At 39.4% G+C, this 16,907-nt stretch overlaps 1 protein-coding gene across 4 annotated transcripts in view; it reads right to left on the bottom strand.

Annotated features, from left to right (window-relative positions):
- The window catches only part of slc2a9l2 (solute carrier family 2 member 9, like 2), a 98,891-nt gene that overhangs the window by 63,159 nt on the left and 18,825 nt on the right, over window positions 1–16,907 (bottom strand). For all 4 annotated transcript variants that reach the window (XM_070839121.1, XM_070839113.1, XM_070839094.1 and 1 more), the window contains exons 5-6: window positions 14,255–14,379; window positions 11,264–11,409 (exon numbers count right to left, since the gene is read on the bottom strand). In XM_070839121.1, the coding sequence (XP_070695222.1) occupies window positions 11,264–11,409; window positions 14,255–14,379 (271 nt within the window). The remainder of the gene's footprint in view (window positions 1–11,263; window positions 11,410–14,254; window positions 14,380–16,907) is intronic.

Consider the following 16,907-nt stretch of genomic DNA (forward strand, 5'->3'; position numbering starts at 1 on the left):
ATCATACAGTCATCACTTATCGTGCATGCATCACACACCATAAGGGATCTCTGACACTGCACAAACACACCGACATACTGCATGTGCATCCCTCATACAAAACCTTGCCCTTAGGTAACATGACAGGATGCATAGTCCCATCTGTTTGGCAGATCTATGCTTCGTGACCTCACATGAGCAAATAGGAGGAGGGTATTTGTACGTATGCAGAGACTGTGGAGAGGAGGTGCCCTTTGGAGAGAAAATGTCAGTGCTCAACTCATAAGAAGTCTGGTGGGGATTCAGTTGCCTAACCTTTACTAGGTGAAAAAAAAAAATCAGACTGTAAAAATTAACTTTTCTTAAAGAACTCAGCTGTAAATTACAATAACTGCACACACGTTACACTGTCTGCTGCACATGTCATGTATGTGTGATCCCATTTATAAAATACAATACATCTTCTAACATTCTGGTAAAAAGATTTCAAGATTTCAAGGTCAATTCCATCTTTCATGCTCCTTTCAGCTCTGTTTTTGGTCTCTACCAACTGCTGAGAGAAATATCTGGCTGCTAAATGCTGCACTATGTTCACCAGCTACTTGCTACCTTAACCTGTCTGCTTTGTGGCGCTGGGCAGGAAGCATACAGAGTGTTTATTGCAGCTTTTCACTGCCAACAGCTGCCTGTTCCTTCAATAAACAGGCTTGGTGAGTAGTTCGCCGCAAAGTCCAAATAATTAGCTAAAATATGTTGAAATTCTCCAAAGAGAACCGATTCATAATTTGCTGGTTCGTCACTACCAGCAACCAATTTTCACATAACACACAACAATTAAATCAATTGTTAATATACAAATATTGAATAGTGCAGCTTTATATTTTAAACAAAAATATCACATATATCCATTTTAGTTGATGGGAAGGAAGACAAACATTACCAAGATATGTATCTTCATTAGAAAGTATATTTGCATAACTTTAAAAATTGAGTTTTTACAAGATAGACTGTATTTACCATTTTTAAAGAAGACTATTTATTACATTTACATTTCAGAATGCTTTAAGATAAGAGGAGAAATAAAATAAAAAGGAAGATGAATCATTACCTATGTATCTTGTAAAACGCTGTTGAAGTTTTGAGCTTAATTATCTCTCTCAGTAAGGTGCTTTAGAGATATTTCTTACAAAACAAAAACGTAAAACGTATGCATTTTTCCTGCTGACTGATAAAAATAGGCTTGTCTACACTGGTAAAAGTCCAACTCTTCCTCTATTATTCTCTGTGTACTAAATCCTGGGTGAGCTGTGTAGATGCAGGCATGCTGCACAGACCAGAGGTCTCAGTGATGCTGAGCTCTGTGTCGTCTTATCCCAGCTGGAGATGAGAGTGGGCGATTAGATTAGACCGCTCAGAGGCTGCTCTGACAAATGAAGAATTTAATTCATGTTCTACGGGCATTCCTTTCTGTGGTCTGTAAGTATATCTAAGATGTATTTATATCTATAAGCACAACTTATTAAAAAAAAAGGATTTACTTCTACCATTCTATCATTTTCTGCAAATGTTGACTGCACTTGCAAACTTGTCAGACATGTCAGACATGACCCAAAAAAATAACTGAATGCATAATGATTGGTTTATAGCACGTACATGTGAAGTATATGGAGAACACTGGCACAAGAAGAGGTCTCACAATCCAGCTTTCACATGTAACGCCTAATAATCGGCTTAGACTGTGCCTTTTAGGGATATACATAGAAGACCATAATTTGTAGGTACAGAATGAGGTCATCTAACCTGTGAAGTGCACACGTGGACCTCTGTTCATCTCAAACACACACACACACACACACACACTCAGCCCTGTTTGCAGTACGAACTAAATGCACGCCTTATGGTGTCTCCCAATAGTTGTTTTTAACTGGGACAAGCTCGGTAAGCCAGCCTGTGTCTTCCCCCTGCGCCCTGATCCCATCATCCCTGGTGATAAATCAAATCACAGCACAAAAAGCCCCGCAATGACCTGGAGTGATACTCATTTACAGTCAACTAAACAACACAGACAAACGGTGTATTGCTGTAATCCAAGAGCCAGGCAGTTTTGTCTCTCAATTATCTCCTTGGAGAATGCAGAAGCTGCAGGTTTTACATTTTCATCCTGCGATTGTACAAAAAGCAGAGCATGAAACACATCTTTGTTGTTTCGAGCTGAGGGGAATGAAACAGAGGAGGATCTGCATTTCAAGACGCCTCGGCTGCTGCTGCAGGATAACCACCACAAAGCCAATGACAGGGTTAGTGTGAACAAGCAACTTCTCAGACCGAGGTAATGGAAATGTCAGGTGGCCCACATTTGTGATGCATCCAATTGTGCAAGTTAATATTATCTGTGTTGGGTCAGTCTTAATTACTTCACCCAGCCAGACCAATTCCGAGCTGAGAAATGAACCTGCTGCGTATTAGTCTTTACCAAGTTAAATACAGGCAGCAAGAGTTAATTGCAAATCTTTATTTCCACAACAGGAGGTGAGATTTAATTGACTATCGCTCACTGTCAGCCGATTAGAGAATAATATGTGATGAATTACTAGAGAGGAAGAAATTAGAGGAAGAAACCTACAGGCTACCTTATACTTATGTTTAAATGTTCTGTGATCCTGGGAGAGCAACTGAGTGGTGAGTAAAGACGAAGCATTATTTGTAAGTCCAGCTATACATATGGCATGCTAAATGATTTGGAAGTTTTTTGTTTGTACTTTCTCCATATTTGTTTCTTTTTACTCTGTACTTTCAGTCGTGTCTCAGTAGACCATTACCTGTTGGCTAAATATTTTCTATGGGGTCATTGTATGTCGATAAATAGGACAAACACAACACATTAAATTCTCACAAAATGACAACCTTGTTGGCAAAAACCTCACGTCAACAGAATCTAAGCCTTTGGAATACTTTATAGGTGGAGATCTGCCAGGATCAGTAGAAAAGCCCATCCCTCTGCCTGTAGCTGTTTGTAATGAATGTCACCTCCTCTGGGAGCCTATTTTCTTGATGCTCTGTCAGTAGAGAAAATTGACAGTTGGCCCTTGCAGGAGTGGGCCAACCCATTCTTAAAATATCAAAGCAGGGCTCCTGACAGTCACACCTTACAGGAGGGGTTAATAAGACGTTTCCCCTTGTTTCCAGTCTCTGTGCACTTGTTTTACATTTACCATACAGACAGAGGAGTATCAACCCTCTCACCCAACTCAGCAAGAGAGTGAATAAATATATTTCCCCAAACGTTGAACTGTTTGCTTAATATTATGTGAAAATTATGCAAAACAGTGAATTTTATTTTTATTTTTGGACGATTTCCATTTTCAGCAGTGCCTGGATGTAGAGCTTAAATACGATCGGACCACAGGCCAGAATGCAGAAACAAAATGTTTCAGCTCTGTCTTCGAAATGGGCAAACACCACAGGCATTGCACATACAGTCACATTGTGAAAACACTGAACGCTCCACTACTCTTGCTGCTTTGGTCATTTCTTGTCTGTGGATGTACAGAATATTGTGTACTCTTCTGTTAAACTGTTAAACAGAGACGGTACACACACAGTCCCTTAATGCAAGTCACCTAGAGTACCATTATTACTAACCAGTGTGACAACCATTGAAAACAAATTCCACTACAGCGACAAACCCCACATATAAGAATCCATTGATTTTTTTGTCCAGTTACAAAACCCTCTGAGGCCAAAGTGGGTGTGATGGAGGATATAGAGCATAGATAAGGGCCCATTAAGGCCAAAGACTCTAACCTTACTGGTGTATGCTGCATTTGAGGCATGCTGATGAGTTTAGTGTCTCGGGGATTTCAAAGCCTGTTCCTGCTGTAATGCCGGAACAAACATGTTTCCCCACTGGGAGAAGGTCAGTGGCTAAGCATGAAGGTTAGAGTAATTATCATTTGTCAAAGCTTATCATCATTTTGCACCCCACAACAAGTGATATCTTAGACTGTCTCCCATTAACAGAAGCCTCCACTGAGAGGAAACCTGTTTAAATCTCATAACCAAATGTCAGCAAAGACCATGGTGGCATTATCAGATCAGATATGTCACGTATGTCTGTGATGCTCATGTCAGATGACAAAGAAACAGGCAGGCCTGAAGGGTGTCACAGAGGTGATATGAATACACAACAACAGTGGCTCCATAACTCCATATGATATTTATAAAGGCGGTCTGCGGGTCAAAATGATGGATGGGACAGACCAATATATATAAATTAAAAATGAGTACCTGCATCGCTAGAAACTCGGACACTGCGGCCATGTGTAAATGTCAGTGCAAAGTGGCAGTGGTAGAAAATAGGAGAACTTGGTCAAATCCTGTAAAAATAAAACCAAGAACGGAGGGATTCGTATCTCAAGACAAATATCGGGTTCCCCAAACAGTAACAGCAGTGAAAGTGAAAGTACACATTGACTCGGAAGAATAAACGGTCAGACTCCAAACTCCAGTGGCTCAAAAAGTGGCACAGAAATGCATGTAATTTTTCTCTCTATTGAATTAGATACAAAGGAAAATCATGCAAATGTAATTGAAAGCTAACAGAAAACAAAGAAATCAAGCCCTGTGCACATACAGGCATGGGTCTATAGAAATTATGTAAAACGGAGCTTGACCGGCTTAGAAATAAGTTTGCTGTCCTTAAATCATCAATGTTGGAAGGAGATCAAATGCACTGCTGGAAACGTGCAATACTGTGTCATGCACTTATGTTTCAGCACAATGTATAAGCCCCGAACAAAACAGGCTGTGGATGCACTCTTGTTGTTTGTGGCTTTGATGTAGGTTATCTTACACAAACACTTACACAGACAAACCCGGAGGCTGTACAATATCATGCTGTCTTGCTGCAGTGAGTATGCAGAAACAGCTGTTGTAGTGCTTTATGTATCAGAGCATCTTTACGGTGCAAATCCCATTCACTTGATTCACCAGTTCACAGTGAAAGAAGAACAAATCCACTCACTACAAAGGTATTCTGTCTAGCACCAGTTTTTTTAAAGAGTTTAATAAGCTTGCACTTCCTTTGCCCAAGCAGAGAGCTGCTGTGGTCTATCATAACCATCAATCAATCTTTATTTATATAGCGCCAGTTCATAGCAAGTGTTATCTCAAGATGCTTTCCATTAAGAGCAGGTCTAGACCAAATTCCTTAATTAAGAAGAGAGAGGCCCAATGATTCAAGAATTCAAAATTGCCATATGAGCATCAGGTATTAGGCAACAGTGAAAAACTCCCCTTTAATGGGAAGAAAGAGAGAGAGAGAGAGAGAGAGAGAGAGAGAGGGAGGTAGAGGTCATGGTGCCAAAAACAATGTGATGCTTACCCATGCTACATTAGCCAAATGTAGTACAATAACAGCCAGGTTTAATTATCTATCTCTGTCGTAAAAAATATTTAAAAATCGGGGCAAATAAAAGCCAACTTAAGTACTGAATTTACTGACTTTAATTAACAGCAGTTAGGCAGGTATATCAAGTATTCATAGTTTTATTATGAGTAGTTATTTTAGTGTCAGTTTGGCACCAGATGTTTGCAGGATAATTAACTTCAGCACTCACTTCCCACTAAGACAAGATACCATAAGATAATGGAAATTATGCTAAAAAAAGGAAGTAATCAATTTACGGCCACAATAGAGTTCTGTTTGCAGCTAATTGCTTCCCACTATAATCCAATGTGTGGATCAGTAATACGCACATTTTGGTCTAACCCGAGAAAAACAATATCAGAATTGCAAGGTCACCCTCTGATAATAAGTCGCATTTATGCCACAGATCACTTTCTGAACAGACACAGCCGAGCCAAAAGATATAACTTCATGCATTACATCTCAGAAAGCAATTTAGGGGAAATGCATTCAGTCATTAATTTTCTAATACAGTGCCAAAAGTAAGCAGTGAGCTAAAGTCAACAGAATGTGCCAGGAGAAGAGTGCTTTATTTCATTGGCTTTCTGTTCACATTAACCAAGTGACTTTGGCTTTCAAAGCATATGTGCCATAGGCTAATGTCTGTTTGCAGCCCTAAAAGATAAACTGAACACCTAACCTATGAATAATGAAGTGTTTAGATGAAGACTGGATCCCCATCATTTAAATGCCCCCAGCACGGTGGGCACTGAGGTGAGGGGATAATGTTTCCTCTGGGCAAACAGGATTTGAGAAATGCTGCTGATATCTTACTGAAACAATGAACAAATGCTGTGCAGGTGAGAAATGTGAGTTTATTACTCAAGTGGGTGGGATGGACGCTGATGGGCAAGAGTTGTGAGGCTCTGAAATGTGATGGGAAATCATTAAGTGTGAGCCGGCTTGGGTGTCAAGTCGAAATGAAACTATCCACTGGACTGTAGCTGTAGAGTTGAAGAAATCATCCATCAGTCTTCATCAGCTCTACTGATAGATGGGAAAGTCTGTGGCGTTTAAAACGAACTCACGTTGATGCCACTTGAGAGATGTTGAGATTGTTTGGGAAAAAAAAGGGTAAAAGCTCTGGATCAACAGTCAGAAACATGTAACAAATAAAACAATCAGCAGCAACTGCAACAGAGGGCAGATTCTCTACACATGCAACATACTGTATGCACAAACACTGTACATGTGTGCATATATACCTGTGTATGCACATGCACAATATGTATGTACAGTACATATATACACTACATGTATACGCATGTATGTATTGTATCATACATGCCACATGTGGGACACTGTGAGGTTACTTTTGTGTCTTTATCATGCAATCAAACAAATCAGGTTTGAGTCCAAAACTTTTCACACTGCAACCAAAAAATAGATTAGAGAGCTTAAACTACTGACACTGCAAATCAAAACATGTTTTTTATTGCAAGTAAAATTGATTAATGATAAAAAAAAAAAAGAATGTAAAAATATGTTAATGTCAATCCAAAGGTTTTGTTTTCAAAGTTTCAAAATGTTTGGATTCAAACCTTTTGGGTTGAATTAATATATTTCTGATAATAAATTTAGAAACTAATAATAAATGTATTTTATTTGCGATAAAACATTTCTTGATTGCAGTGTCAGTAGTTCTGCTCTCAAGCCTGTTGTGTGTGTGATTACATAATAAAGACACAAACGTGACCTCACACACACACACACACACACACACACACACACAAACACACATGTATACCCACACAGATGATCCCACAACCCTCCACGGGCCGTCCATCGACAGCAGCGTGTCAGCAAAAGACAGAGAAGAAGAGCACATTATCAAAATAAACTGACCATATAGCTTTAACTGATAACATTAATTTTCTATACTTGCATTATACACGTGAAGACATCTAAACTTCAGTTATGCACAATTAGTCAACAATAAATTCCTACTGTTTGATATTGATGGAATAATTATATTGTACTGTGGTGGCTTCCATATTTGACCACCTTCTGGAAACTTTGCTTTGAAATTATTACCTACTAAGTCACTTTTTGTCAATCATTAAATGTCTGGCCAGACTTTTAGCATCCTAACAATGTAATGTGATAGGCCTCCAGTTTTGAAGATTTACATTTCATATTGTCCCTTGTGTTCATGTTTTAACATTAACGGGGAAAAAAAGATTTTTCTATCGATGTATGAACTACTCAAACATGCCAACATTGGAACTTGGTAGTGGAAAAGCGTCTGATTAAATTAATCTTGTATTCCATTCAGGCCTGGGCTTTTAAAAATCTGTGAAGGAGTTGAGTGCCAATGACAGTTTTTCCTCTGTGATCAGTCCTCCACATAAGGATTTTTCTTGAGATGTTGACTGCAGCCGGATCATTGGAGAAAAAAAATCTGTACTGGTTCTTAAAAGTGGAAATGGAGGATTTTGGAATGAATATACACTACTCACAAAAAGTTAGTGATATTGGACTTTCAGGTGAAATATATGGAAAATGTAAAAAGTGAATGCTACAGTGATATTATATCATGAAAGTAGGGCATTTAAGTAGAAGCATGCACTGGTAATTTTATTCATCTTAAACAATTTATTGAAAGAAAATCTAACAACAGTGGTAGGTATACCACAACAAAACATTTTCAGTGCCTCAATAAATTGGGATGTGGCCAAAGGACGTCCACTCCTCTCCTTTCTGTGACTCTTCCAGTCTCTGTATCACTGTTCCAACCTCCTGATGACACTCTGTGACCCTCTAAGCTCAGTGAACACCTCCGTCTGAGGACTTCCTGTTTGAAGCCTCCAGTGTTGAGGAGCTGCTGATCAACTGTTAGGTGTCGTCTTGGTCTCATGATGTCAGAATGTGAACAGCAGGATGAGGAGGACTGTTTAAATACCAATTCTAACTGAAGCAGGAAATGTATTGGTGGATTCATGGATCAAACCTGTTGTGAATGTTGCTGTTAAGCTTCTTGTTAGAGAACAGCAACTTGTGCAAAAAGTACTGAGACACTGAACAGTTGGACATGAATGCATTTTAGGTTCATCCTGAAATTTCACTTGAAAGCCGAATATCCCTAACTTTTTGTGAGTAGTGTAAGTGAGAAAGATATTCATGTATCTTTGTGGTCTGTCAAAACATTACTATTGAGTGAGTTTTATAAAAATGTTTTAAAATCTGTGCTCCTATGTTTTAAGTTCATGAAGAATTTAGGACACCGTTCTCCTTTTCCATCCCTTCTAGTTTATCTTTGTCGACGTTTGCCTTGAATCTTCCTCAGACACAAGTTCTATATCTCTTTCTATCCGCTAAAGGGAGAATAATATTCATCTAATGTTATTATAATTGTCATCTATAGCTAGATAATTATTCGATTTTTGTTTACTGCTGTTCTGTAAGGTTTTGTAAAGTTTTTCTTTTTCTTGAATACAACGACCTTTCAGGCTACATCTCAATCTACTAGAGGCTATATTTCACTGATGAGATACTTGTTTTTTATAACAATAATTGATTTAGTTCTTAGGGCTCTCTTATGGCCCAAGAAAATCATATTCATAACAATAAGTTAATCATTTGAACTTTTTTTTATCACTTATTATAACTTATTATAAAAAGTAGTTTAACATATTAGTCTTCGCCAAGTGTATCTCACCTCTCACCCTCCAAATATCTACAAGATCTAATGAAACCATTTGTGGAGCCAATACCCCATATGCTGGGTAGAAAAAGTGGAAAGGCACCATAACTTAAAAAACAGATGCCCATAAAGGCAGTCAAGGCAGGAGTTAGTGAAAAAGAGAAAAAGTAACTTTCATTAACAAACAGCAAAACTTAAACAAAGGCAAAATAAAATCTGTGAAGTAATACAAAATTAAATAAATAAAGCTGAAAGAAGAAGAACAAAGCAACTAATTCAACCTGCAGCATCACAGCAAGCTGCCAACTCCTCCATATCTTCAACTCGAGTAAAGGGCCTTTTATCATTTCAGCCTCACCTAACTGAAACCTACCAGCTGGCACATACTGGATACGGTGAGCCGAACTGAGAGCACACACACCTCAACAGACAGCCAGAGATCGTTTATGTAAGGTTTTTTAGTTAACGTACACATCACAATTTACCCACAGGCACCTACTGAGGTTGAATAGAATATCCTCTATTATAGAACAATGTTACCCATATGTTTACCACCCTTCCCCGCTAAGAGGCTGTGCTTCATTAGGAGCTGCACTTCTCAGTGAATGTCACTGACCTTCAGCCATCGCTTTTATCTAACCGCATACATCTCAAAGAGGCCACTTGGAGAGCAGAGGGAAAGTGGGCGAGGACAGAGTGAACGGTAAATGGTAAGTGGTCTGTTCTTGTATGGAGCCTTTCTAGTCACTTCGACCTCTCAAAGCATTTTTACACTACAGTCACATTCACCCATTCACGCATCATTGTATTTCGCACCCACCTTTGTATACTTTCAGCACAAACATACCAATAAGGATGCACTAAATGCATAAGTGCAATACATTGTGGGTGATATACGCCATAGTTGTTCACTTGCTCCCTCAGAGGGTCATTCTCATCAAGTTCCCTTCAGTCCTCTGGAGAAATGGAACGGCACTTACGATGGCAGTAGGGATCACCTCGAGGCCAAGTCCCGAGGGGAAGCTAAGGAGGGCATGGTGAACGACTAATGAAACTCAGACAGGGACGCGGACCTGTTCTCACTCTCTCTAAATGAGCAGCTGATCTCCCCTCGCATCCCAGGAAGAACACCGAAACATCTCTCTCTCTCACACACACAGACACACAATCGTGGGGGGAAATTCTGACTTTAAGCAACAGTAACAAAAGAAACAAATCTAACAGAAACATTACAAACCGACAATTAAGCAGACAAAAAAAACAACTAATTGTTAATGTTGGGTATCAGAGATGAGTGAACAGGGAGAACCTTTTCACAGCATTCAAGTTTTAATAGCACCACGGGCTCTGGGATGATAATTGTTATTTCATTATCCTCTCCTGTCCATTTCATTATCTAAACAGTTTTTACCCAAATGTGTTACAGTTCTTCTGTGTGTGAACTACTGGCATTTCTCTTGAATAAAATATTACTCTCTTTAAATGAGACTCAAAATATGTTATGGTGCAGTTGAAAGATTAACACCCTGCAACACACCAAACACTGCAATGCATAGAAAGTGTTTGTCGTGTGGATACAGTGTGCCACAAGGAGCTTTTTTTTTTATCTGCGAGGCAGTCAGATCCAGTGCCATGGATAAATAATCCCTACAGCACTTAATTCTAAAAACATCTGGACTGTCAATCTTGTTCTGCTACTTAAATTATGTTCATTTTCTCTTTTTCGAGTTGGAGTGTAACAAGTGGAGTGTATAATGGCAACAAAAGACTGGTGCTCCGACCAATGGCATCATCAAAGTCAAGACGGATTCACATTTTACTGGCAGAGGCTTAAATTCGACATCTTATGTTGAGTCAATATAAATTACCAACCAACAGCATCCACAGCGGCTGAGGGCTGGAGGCAAAGCAGAAATGCCTTAAAATGCAGCTCCCACATGATTAGACACCGACTCCGAGCAAGTTTACATTTTATTAAAGTCGAGAGAAAAAGCACATAATTCTCTCATGACATATGAAGTCAATAAATCCTTCCCATAATATTTTCCTGGACTCTCAGTCACACTTTTTATTCATCCAGTAATAGAAAAGATTGCACAAAGTGTAAATATAAACTCCAGCTTTCAAAAAACCTATGCTCTGTAAGTACGTAGTATACTATCACATACACTGACCTGACCCAGCAGCTCAGGCAGCCCCAGCACTTGTCCTGTGAAGACGCCAAAGCAGATCAGGATGGAGTTGAACTGGCCAATGGAGCCTCTGATATGTCTTGGCGTTATTTCTCCCAGGTACATGGGGAGGGCACTGAGAGCTATACCTGTCAAAAAAAAACAAACACAATATATGAACATCTTGCAATTGGAAGGATGAAAAAAAAAATAGATTCAAGTGTAATGTGATGCATTACTGGCCTCTGACACACAGCAAATGTTTTTTTTTTGTCTATGTAAGTTGGAAAAGAGGGGACATATTTCTGTTATGTTCAGCTATCACTTTGTAAACAAATGTTCTGTAGTAACCTGAAAAATATACAGATTCTATGTATGTTTCTCCAGGTGTAACGCTCTCATTGACGTCGGTACCGAGGTGGATATTGTTCCTGAATGCTTTTCTTCACATGACAAGAGTAACGTGGAAGACAAAGCCCTATAGATGTACATAGAGCAGGCCGCTTCTCCTGATAACAATGGTGTGAGTAATAACCAACATTAAGTTTACATCAAAAACATCATCAACAGCAGACGTCAGACTTATTTGTGGATCAAGACACAAGAGCTGTGTCAGTTTTTGTCAAGGGGGAAAAAGGCTAAGTTCAGTGAGACATGGAGCCCATTTATATCGTATTACTGTTTCTGGGGTAATAAATTGGAATGACTCACAGTGTTCTCTATATGTAGGACTGCTGGAGCATGTGGATCAATATCCATAGCTGTGTGTATTTTTCCATTCTCATTCTCTCCTTCTTTGTGTCTGTGGGTTTTTTGTAATTTCCTTTATTATTACCATTATTATTATTCTGATCAGCTGCAGCCTGCTGGAGTGGGACTGGGGGCACAACTGGATGATGGGATGGTTCAGGAGGATGCATAAGAGAGACCAGAGGGTTTGGAAAAGGGAGGACTGCTTTATGTGTTTTATATTATATGGTGTTTTCCTATTATTCCCTTGATGTTTCTCTCCACACTGTATAGTGTACATTGCCTGGTGAGTGCTGAAGGGAGCGTGTCTGTGTTCCCGGGGTTCCATGTTCACAGGGCTATACGTTCCCCTGAAGGGAGCATACCAATGTTCCTGAGGTCTTTTGTTCTAAGGGCTCTATATTCCCAGGGTCATATGTTCCCAGGGTCATATGTTCCCAGGGATTTATATTCCTAGGGTCATATGTTCTCAGAGTCATATGTTCCCAGGGTCATATGTTCCTAAGGTCACATGTCCCCAGGGATTTATGTTCCTAGGGTCATATGTTCTCAGAGTCATATGTTCTCAGAGTCATATGTTCCCAGAGTCATATGTTCCCAGGGTCATATGTTCTCAGAGTCATATGTTCTCAGAGTCATATGTTCCCAGGGTCATATGTTCTCAGAGTCATATGTTCTCAGAGTCATATGTTCTCAGGGTCATATGTTCTCAGAGTCATATGTTCTCAGAGTCATATGTTCTCAGAGTCATATGTTCTCAGAGTCATATGTTCCCAGGGTCATATGTTCCTAGGGTCATATGTTCCTAGGGTCATATGTTCTCAGAGTAATATGTTCCCAGGGTCATATGTTCTCAGAGTCATATGTTCTCAGAGTAATATGTTCCCAGGGTCATATGTTCTCAGAGTCATATGTTCTCAGAGTCATATGTTCTCAGTGTCATATGTTCTCAGAGTCATATGTTCCCAGGGTCATATGTTCTCAGAGTCATATGTTCTCAGAGTCATATGTTCTCAGAGTCATATGTTCTCAGGGTCATATGTTCTCAGAGTCATATGTTCTCAGAGTCATATGTTCTCAGAGTCATATGTTCCCAGGGTCATATGTTCTCAGAGTCATATGTTCTCAGAGTCATATGTTCTCAGAGTCATATGTTCTCAGGGTCATATGTTCTCAGAGTCATATGTTCTCAGAGTCATATGTTCCCAGGGTCATATGTTCCCAGGGTCATATGTTCTCAGAGTCATATGTTCCCAGGGTCATATGTTCCCCAGCTTGATATTTTTTTATTCAATCTTTATTTAATCAGGCAGTTAAAATCTCTTTTGCAAGCGAGCCCTGAGAACAAGCAAACATTCACAAAAACACAAAAGAGAACGACACAAACACACAATAGATAATAAAAATAAAGGAAATAATTACATGAAACACTTACAAAAATCATAGAAAATGTTGGATAATAAGGCTTTAAAATCTCCAGGGGGAATGTAAGACTGTAGGTTGGGGGCAGATTGCAGTTCATTCAATTTAGAAGGTGCAAATTACCTGAAAGCAGAGATGCCAATAGTGTGTACATGAGGGATATCTAAGGTTAAGTAATTACTGGATCGCATGCTGCAGTTATTGGATTTAAATGCCAGAGAGAGAGAGAATTGAGGTAGTATGGATACTTCAGCCACAGAGCTTTATAAATGAATAACATGAGGAGGCTAATATCCTCTTAATATGAGAGATTAACCTTAATCCTGACCTGCCCCTCTGTTTAACCTTAACTTCTCTCCTGCTGTATGCCTAAACCCAACCACCTGACCGCACCCCCGACCCAATACCTGACCCTAACCTCAGCCTTATCTCTTTGCCCACTCCAGCCTTGTTTTATCACTGTGTGCGACCAGTAGCTCAAACAAGGGCACAACAGAGGAAAGCTAAGCAGGGCTGAGCCTGGTCACAACCTGGAGAGGAAACCATACGAGGAACACACCGCTGAGGAGAAGCTGGGATCTCGGTTTTATCCCTCCAGTCTAAATGGCTTCTTTTTAACATTTTGTATTCAGGGGAGTCCTCAATAATTCATCAAGAGTTCATCAATTGAGTCCATAAATAAGCATGTTTTAGGTTTTTCTAAATAACTAGGCAGACAGATGTAAAGTGTTTCTTTTGTGTTATATTATGGGAATATAGAGCTGGGGAACATAGGACCCTGAGAATATAAGAAAACACACTTCTCCAGCTGTGTAAACTTACCAGAATCCACCCCGATGACGAACCGGCCGATGATGAGCATCTCAAAAGATTTTGCCTTCTCACCCAGGGACAGCAGCAGAACAGCTATTATAGCAAATCCGTTATTCAGCAGCAAGGTTCCCTTTCTAGAGTCGAGAAGAGAATATGATTGGAAAAAGAAAGAAAACTTGACCAGGAACATCCCCTATAGAGACGCAGGTTATAATGATCCTACACAACGGTTATTTATTCAATTCAATTCAATTCAAAATGAGCACAATGATTTATTTGTGATCCCCATAGAAAAAAACAATCTAACCTCCGAAACATTTCAACAAGGCGCTGTGGATCAAAACTAGAAGAGGTGAGAATGCTCCAAAAAGGATTTATAAAAAAGGCTGAGTGGCATTCATGGCTTCAAGAGGATAAAGAAATCAGTGAATGTGTACTATTCTTCAGAGCCAGCAAAGCAGGGAAATCAATGTCTATTCTCCAAAGGACGCTGCTCATGACCAGTGAAGCTTTACTTGGCTTTATGTGGCTTTATGTGTGAGAAAAATCCATGCATGCAGAGAATACATGATCAATACAAAATTATCTTTATATATTTAGAAAGACCAAAAGGTGGCTTACGTCTTAAAAAGTGAGACACAAACCTCTACATACACGTCATCCTCAGATTATTTTTGCAAATTAATGATGATGACGTGGGTGCAACGGCATGACACTCTAAATATCTCAGCGCATGAACAACAACTAAACAGTGTAGTAGGTTAACGGTAAAACATACTGCTGACACACACAGTACGGTAATGATCCACAAAAGTAGTGATGGAGGCAGAGCTTTCAGCTATCAGGCTCCTCTCCTGTGGAATCTCGTCCCAGTTTGGGTTCGGGGGGCAGACACCGTCTCTACTTTTAAGACTTTCCTTTTTGATAAAGCCTATAAGTTTAGGGCTGGCTCAGGCCTCGGACCAGCTCCTTGTTATGCTGCTATAGGCTTAGACTGTCAGGGGAGTCCCCATGATGCACTGGGCTCCTCTCTCCTCCTCTTCTTCTCCATCTTCATGCCTCGTGTCCCTTTAATGTCTGTTACTAACTTGGTATCTTCCCCGGAGCCTTTCTGTGCTTTTCTCATCTCTCAGCTTCCTGTGGATCCTGGTCCTGGTTCTCCGGCTTCATGAATCACTGCTGCAGATCGACTTTTTACTAATATTCATCATGACAATACATTAACTATTGTCATGTTTTTCACTGTTACCATATTGCTAATTATTAGTCATATTCCTATTGTCAGTAATATAGTTGCTGTTAGTATTTTGGTTGTTGTTTGTCGTTGGGTCTCTCTCTTGATCAAAGAGCTTGGTCTCGACCCGCTCTTTATGGAAAGCGTCTTGAGATAACACTGTAATGAATTAGCACTATATGAATCAAGACTGATTGATTGATTAATTGAATTAATTCTAAAATAAACATAGAATCATAGAATTTAAGCTGAATAATTGCAATCACATGTTGTTCACAGACACACCTCTACCTTTATTGTAATTGAAAATTCCTTAAAAAGTGTGTTTTTAATAATTGTTCAAATTGACAAGTTGTATTCTTTTCTTCATTCTTATGCACACATGCAGCTGCCTGATGCTTGTTGCACAACATGAAAGCAGCGGATCTCTTATGTATAATTGCGATTTGACTGCGTACAACATCACTCCAGTTAGAGAGCGCAGATTAAAGAGATACCTGCTGCCTTCAGATGTCTGGAAAGAGATTTGCCTGAGCAAAGGAAAGTCGTTCAGTATTGGCTACCAACTGTGGCGGATTACAGAGCTGGTAAGAATCACTCATTAATCTTTATTCTGTGTGATCACATTTCAGCTGCTTGACGGGCCTGAATTGATGGCATCTTCACTCAACCCTGTCTAAGGCAGCTCTTTTTAATGTTATGTCAAAACCAGCTACGTACATATCATTTGATCTGTTAGAGAGATTAATGGTTTTTTCTCTTTACTGAGTATAAATCTAGCAAAACTCTGCTGCAGAGGAAGTTACAGACATGAATCAAACAGGGTTTTAACCCTTTAACGCCGAGGGTATCATATTTGATACATGAGTTTTTGAGACCTCTACATTATCAGTGTGATTTTTTTTTTGTATTTTATCTGTGTTTTATATGTTTTTGTTTGTTTAAGATGAACAAACTGTGAGCAATAAATTGCACAAAAATGCCAGAAGTAGCAAAAATTATACAAATTAAGACTTGAAATTTGTCAGACGGTTTAACCCTTCAGAGTCTGGGGTAAAACAACGTTTTTTTACTACTTTTCATTTTACCTTTGTGTTTCCCATTAAAACTGCTTAGCTTGCCTTTCTTTGTGTCTTTCTTTTCAGCACAACCTCACCTATGTGATTCTACAAGTATTTATTTATTTTGACATAATATATGGACACACTGTATGTAAAAGTGCAAAAGAAACACAAAATCCGAGCAGGAACTAGTTGGATCTTTGGAGGAGCGGGGGTCTGCGCGGACACCTCCTCTCGTTCGTCTTCACGTGCAGCATCCACTTCATCCTCTGAAAGGAGTCTTCCTCAGAATCAGAACGTTCTTCCCCAGATTCAGCATCTTCTAACTCGTAGAAGAGCTGTAGTGCGCGACTTCGGCTCTTCATAA

The sequence above is a fragment of the Pempheris klunzingeri genome, chromosome 2, assembly GCF_042242105.1.
Source record: "Pempheris klunzingeri isolate RE-2024b chromosome 2, fPemKlu1.hap1, whole genome shotgun sequence".
In the NCBI taxonomy this organism is placed as follows: Eukaryota; Metazoa; Chordata; class Actinopteri; order Acropomatiformes; family Pempheridae; genus Pempheris; species Pempheris klunzingeri.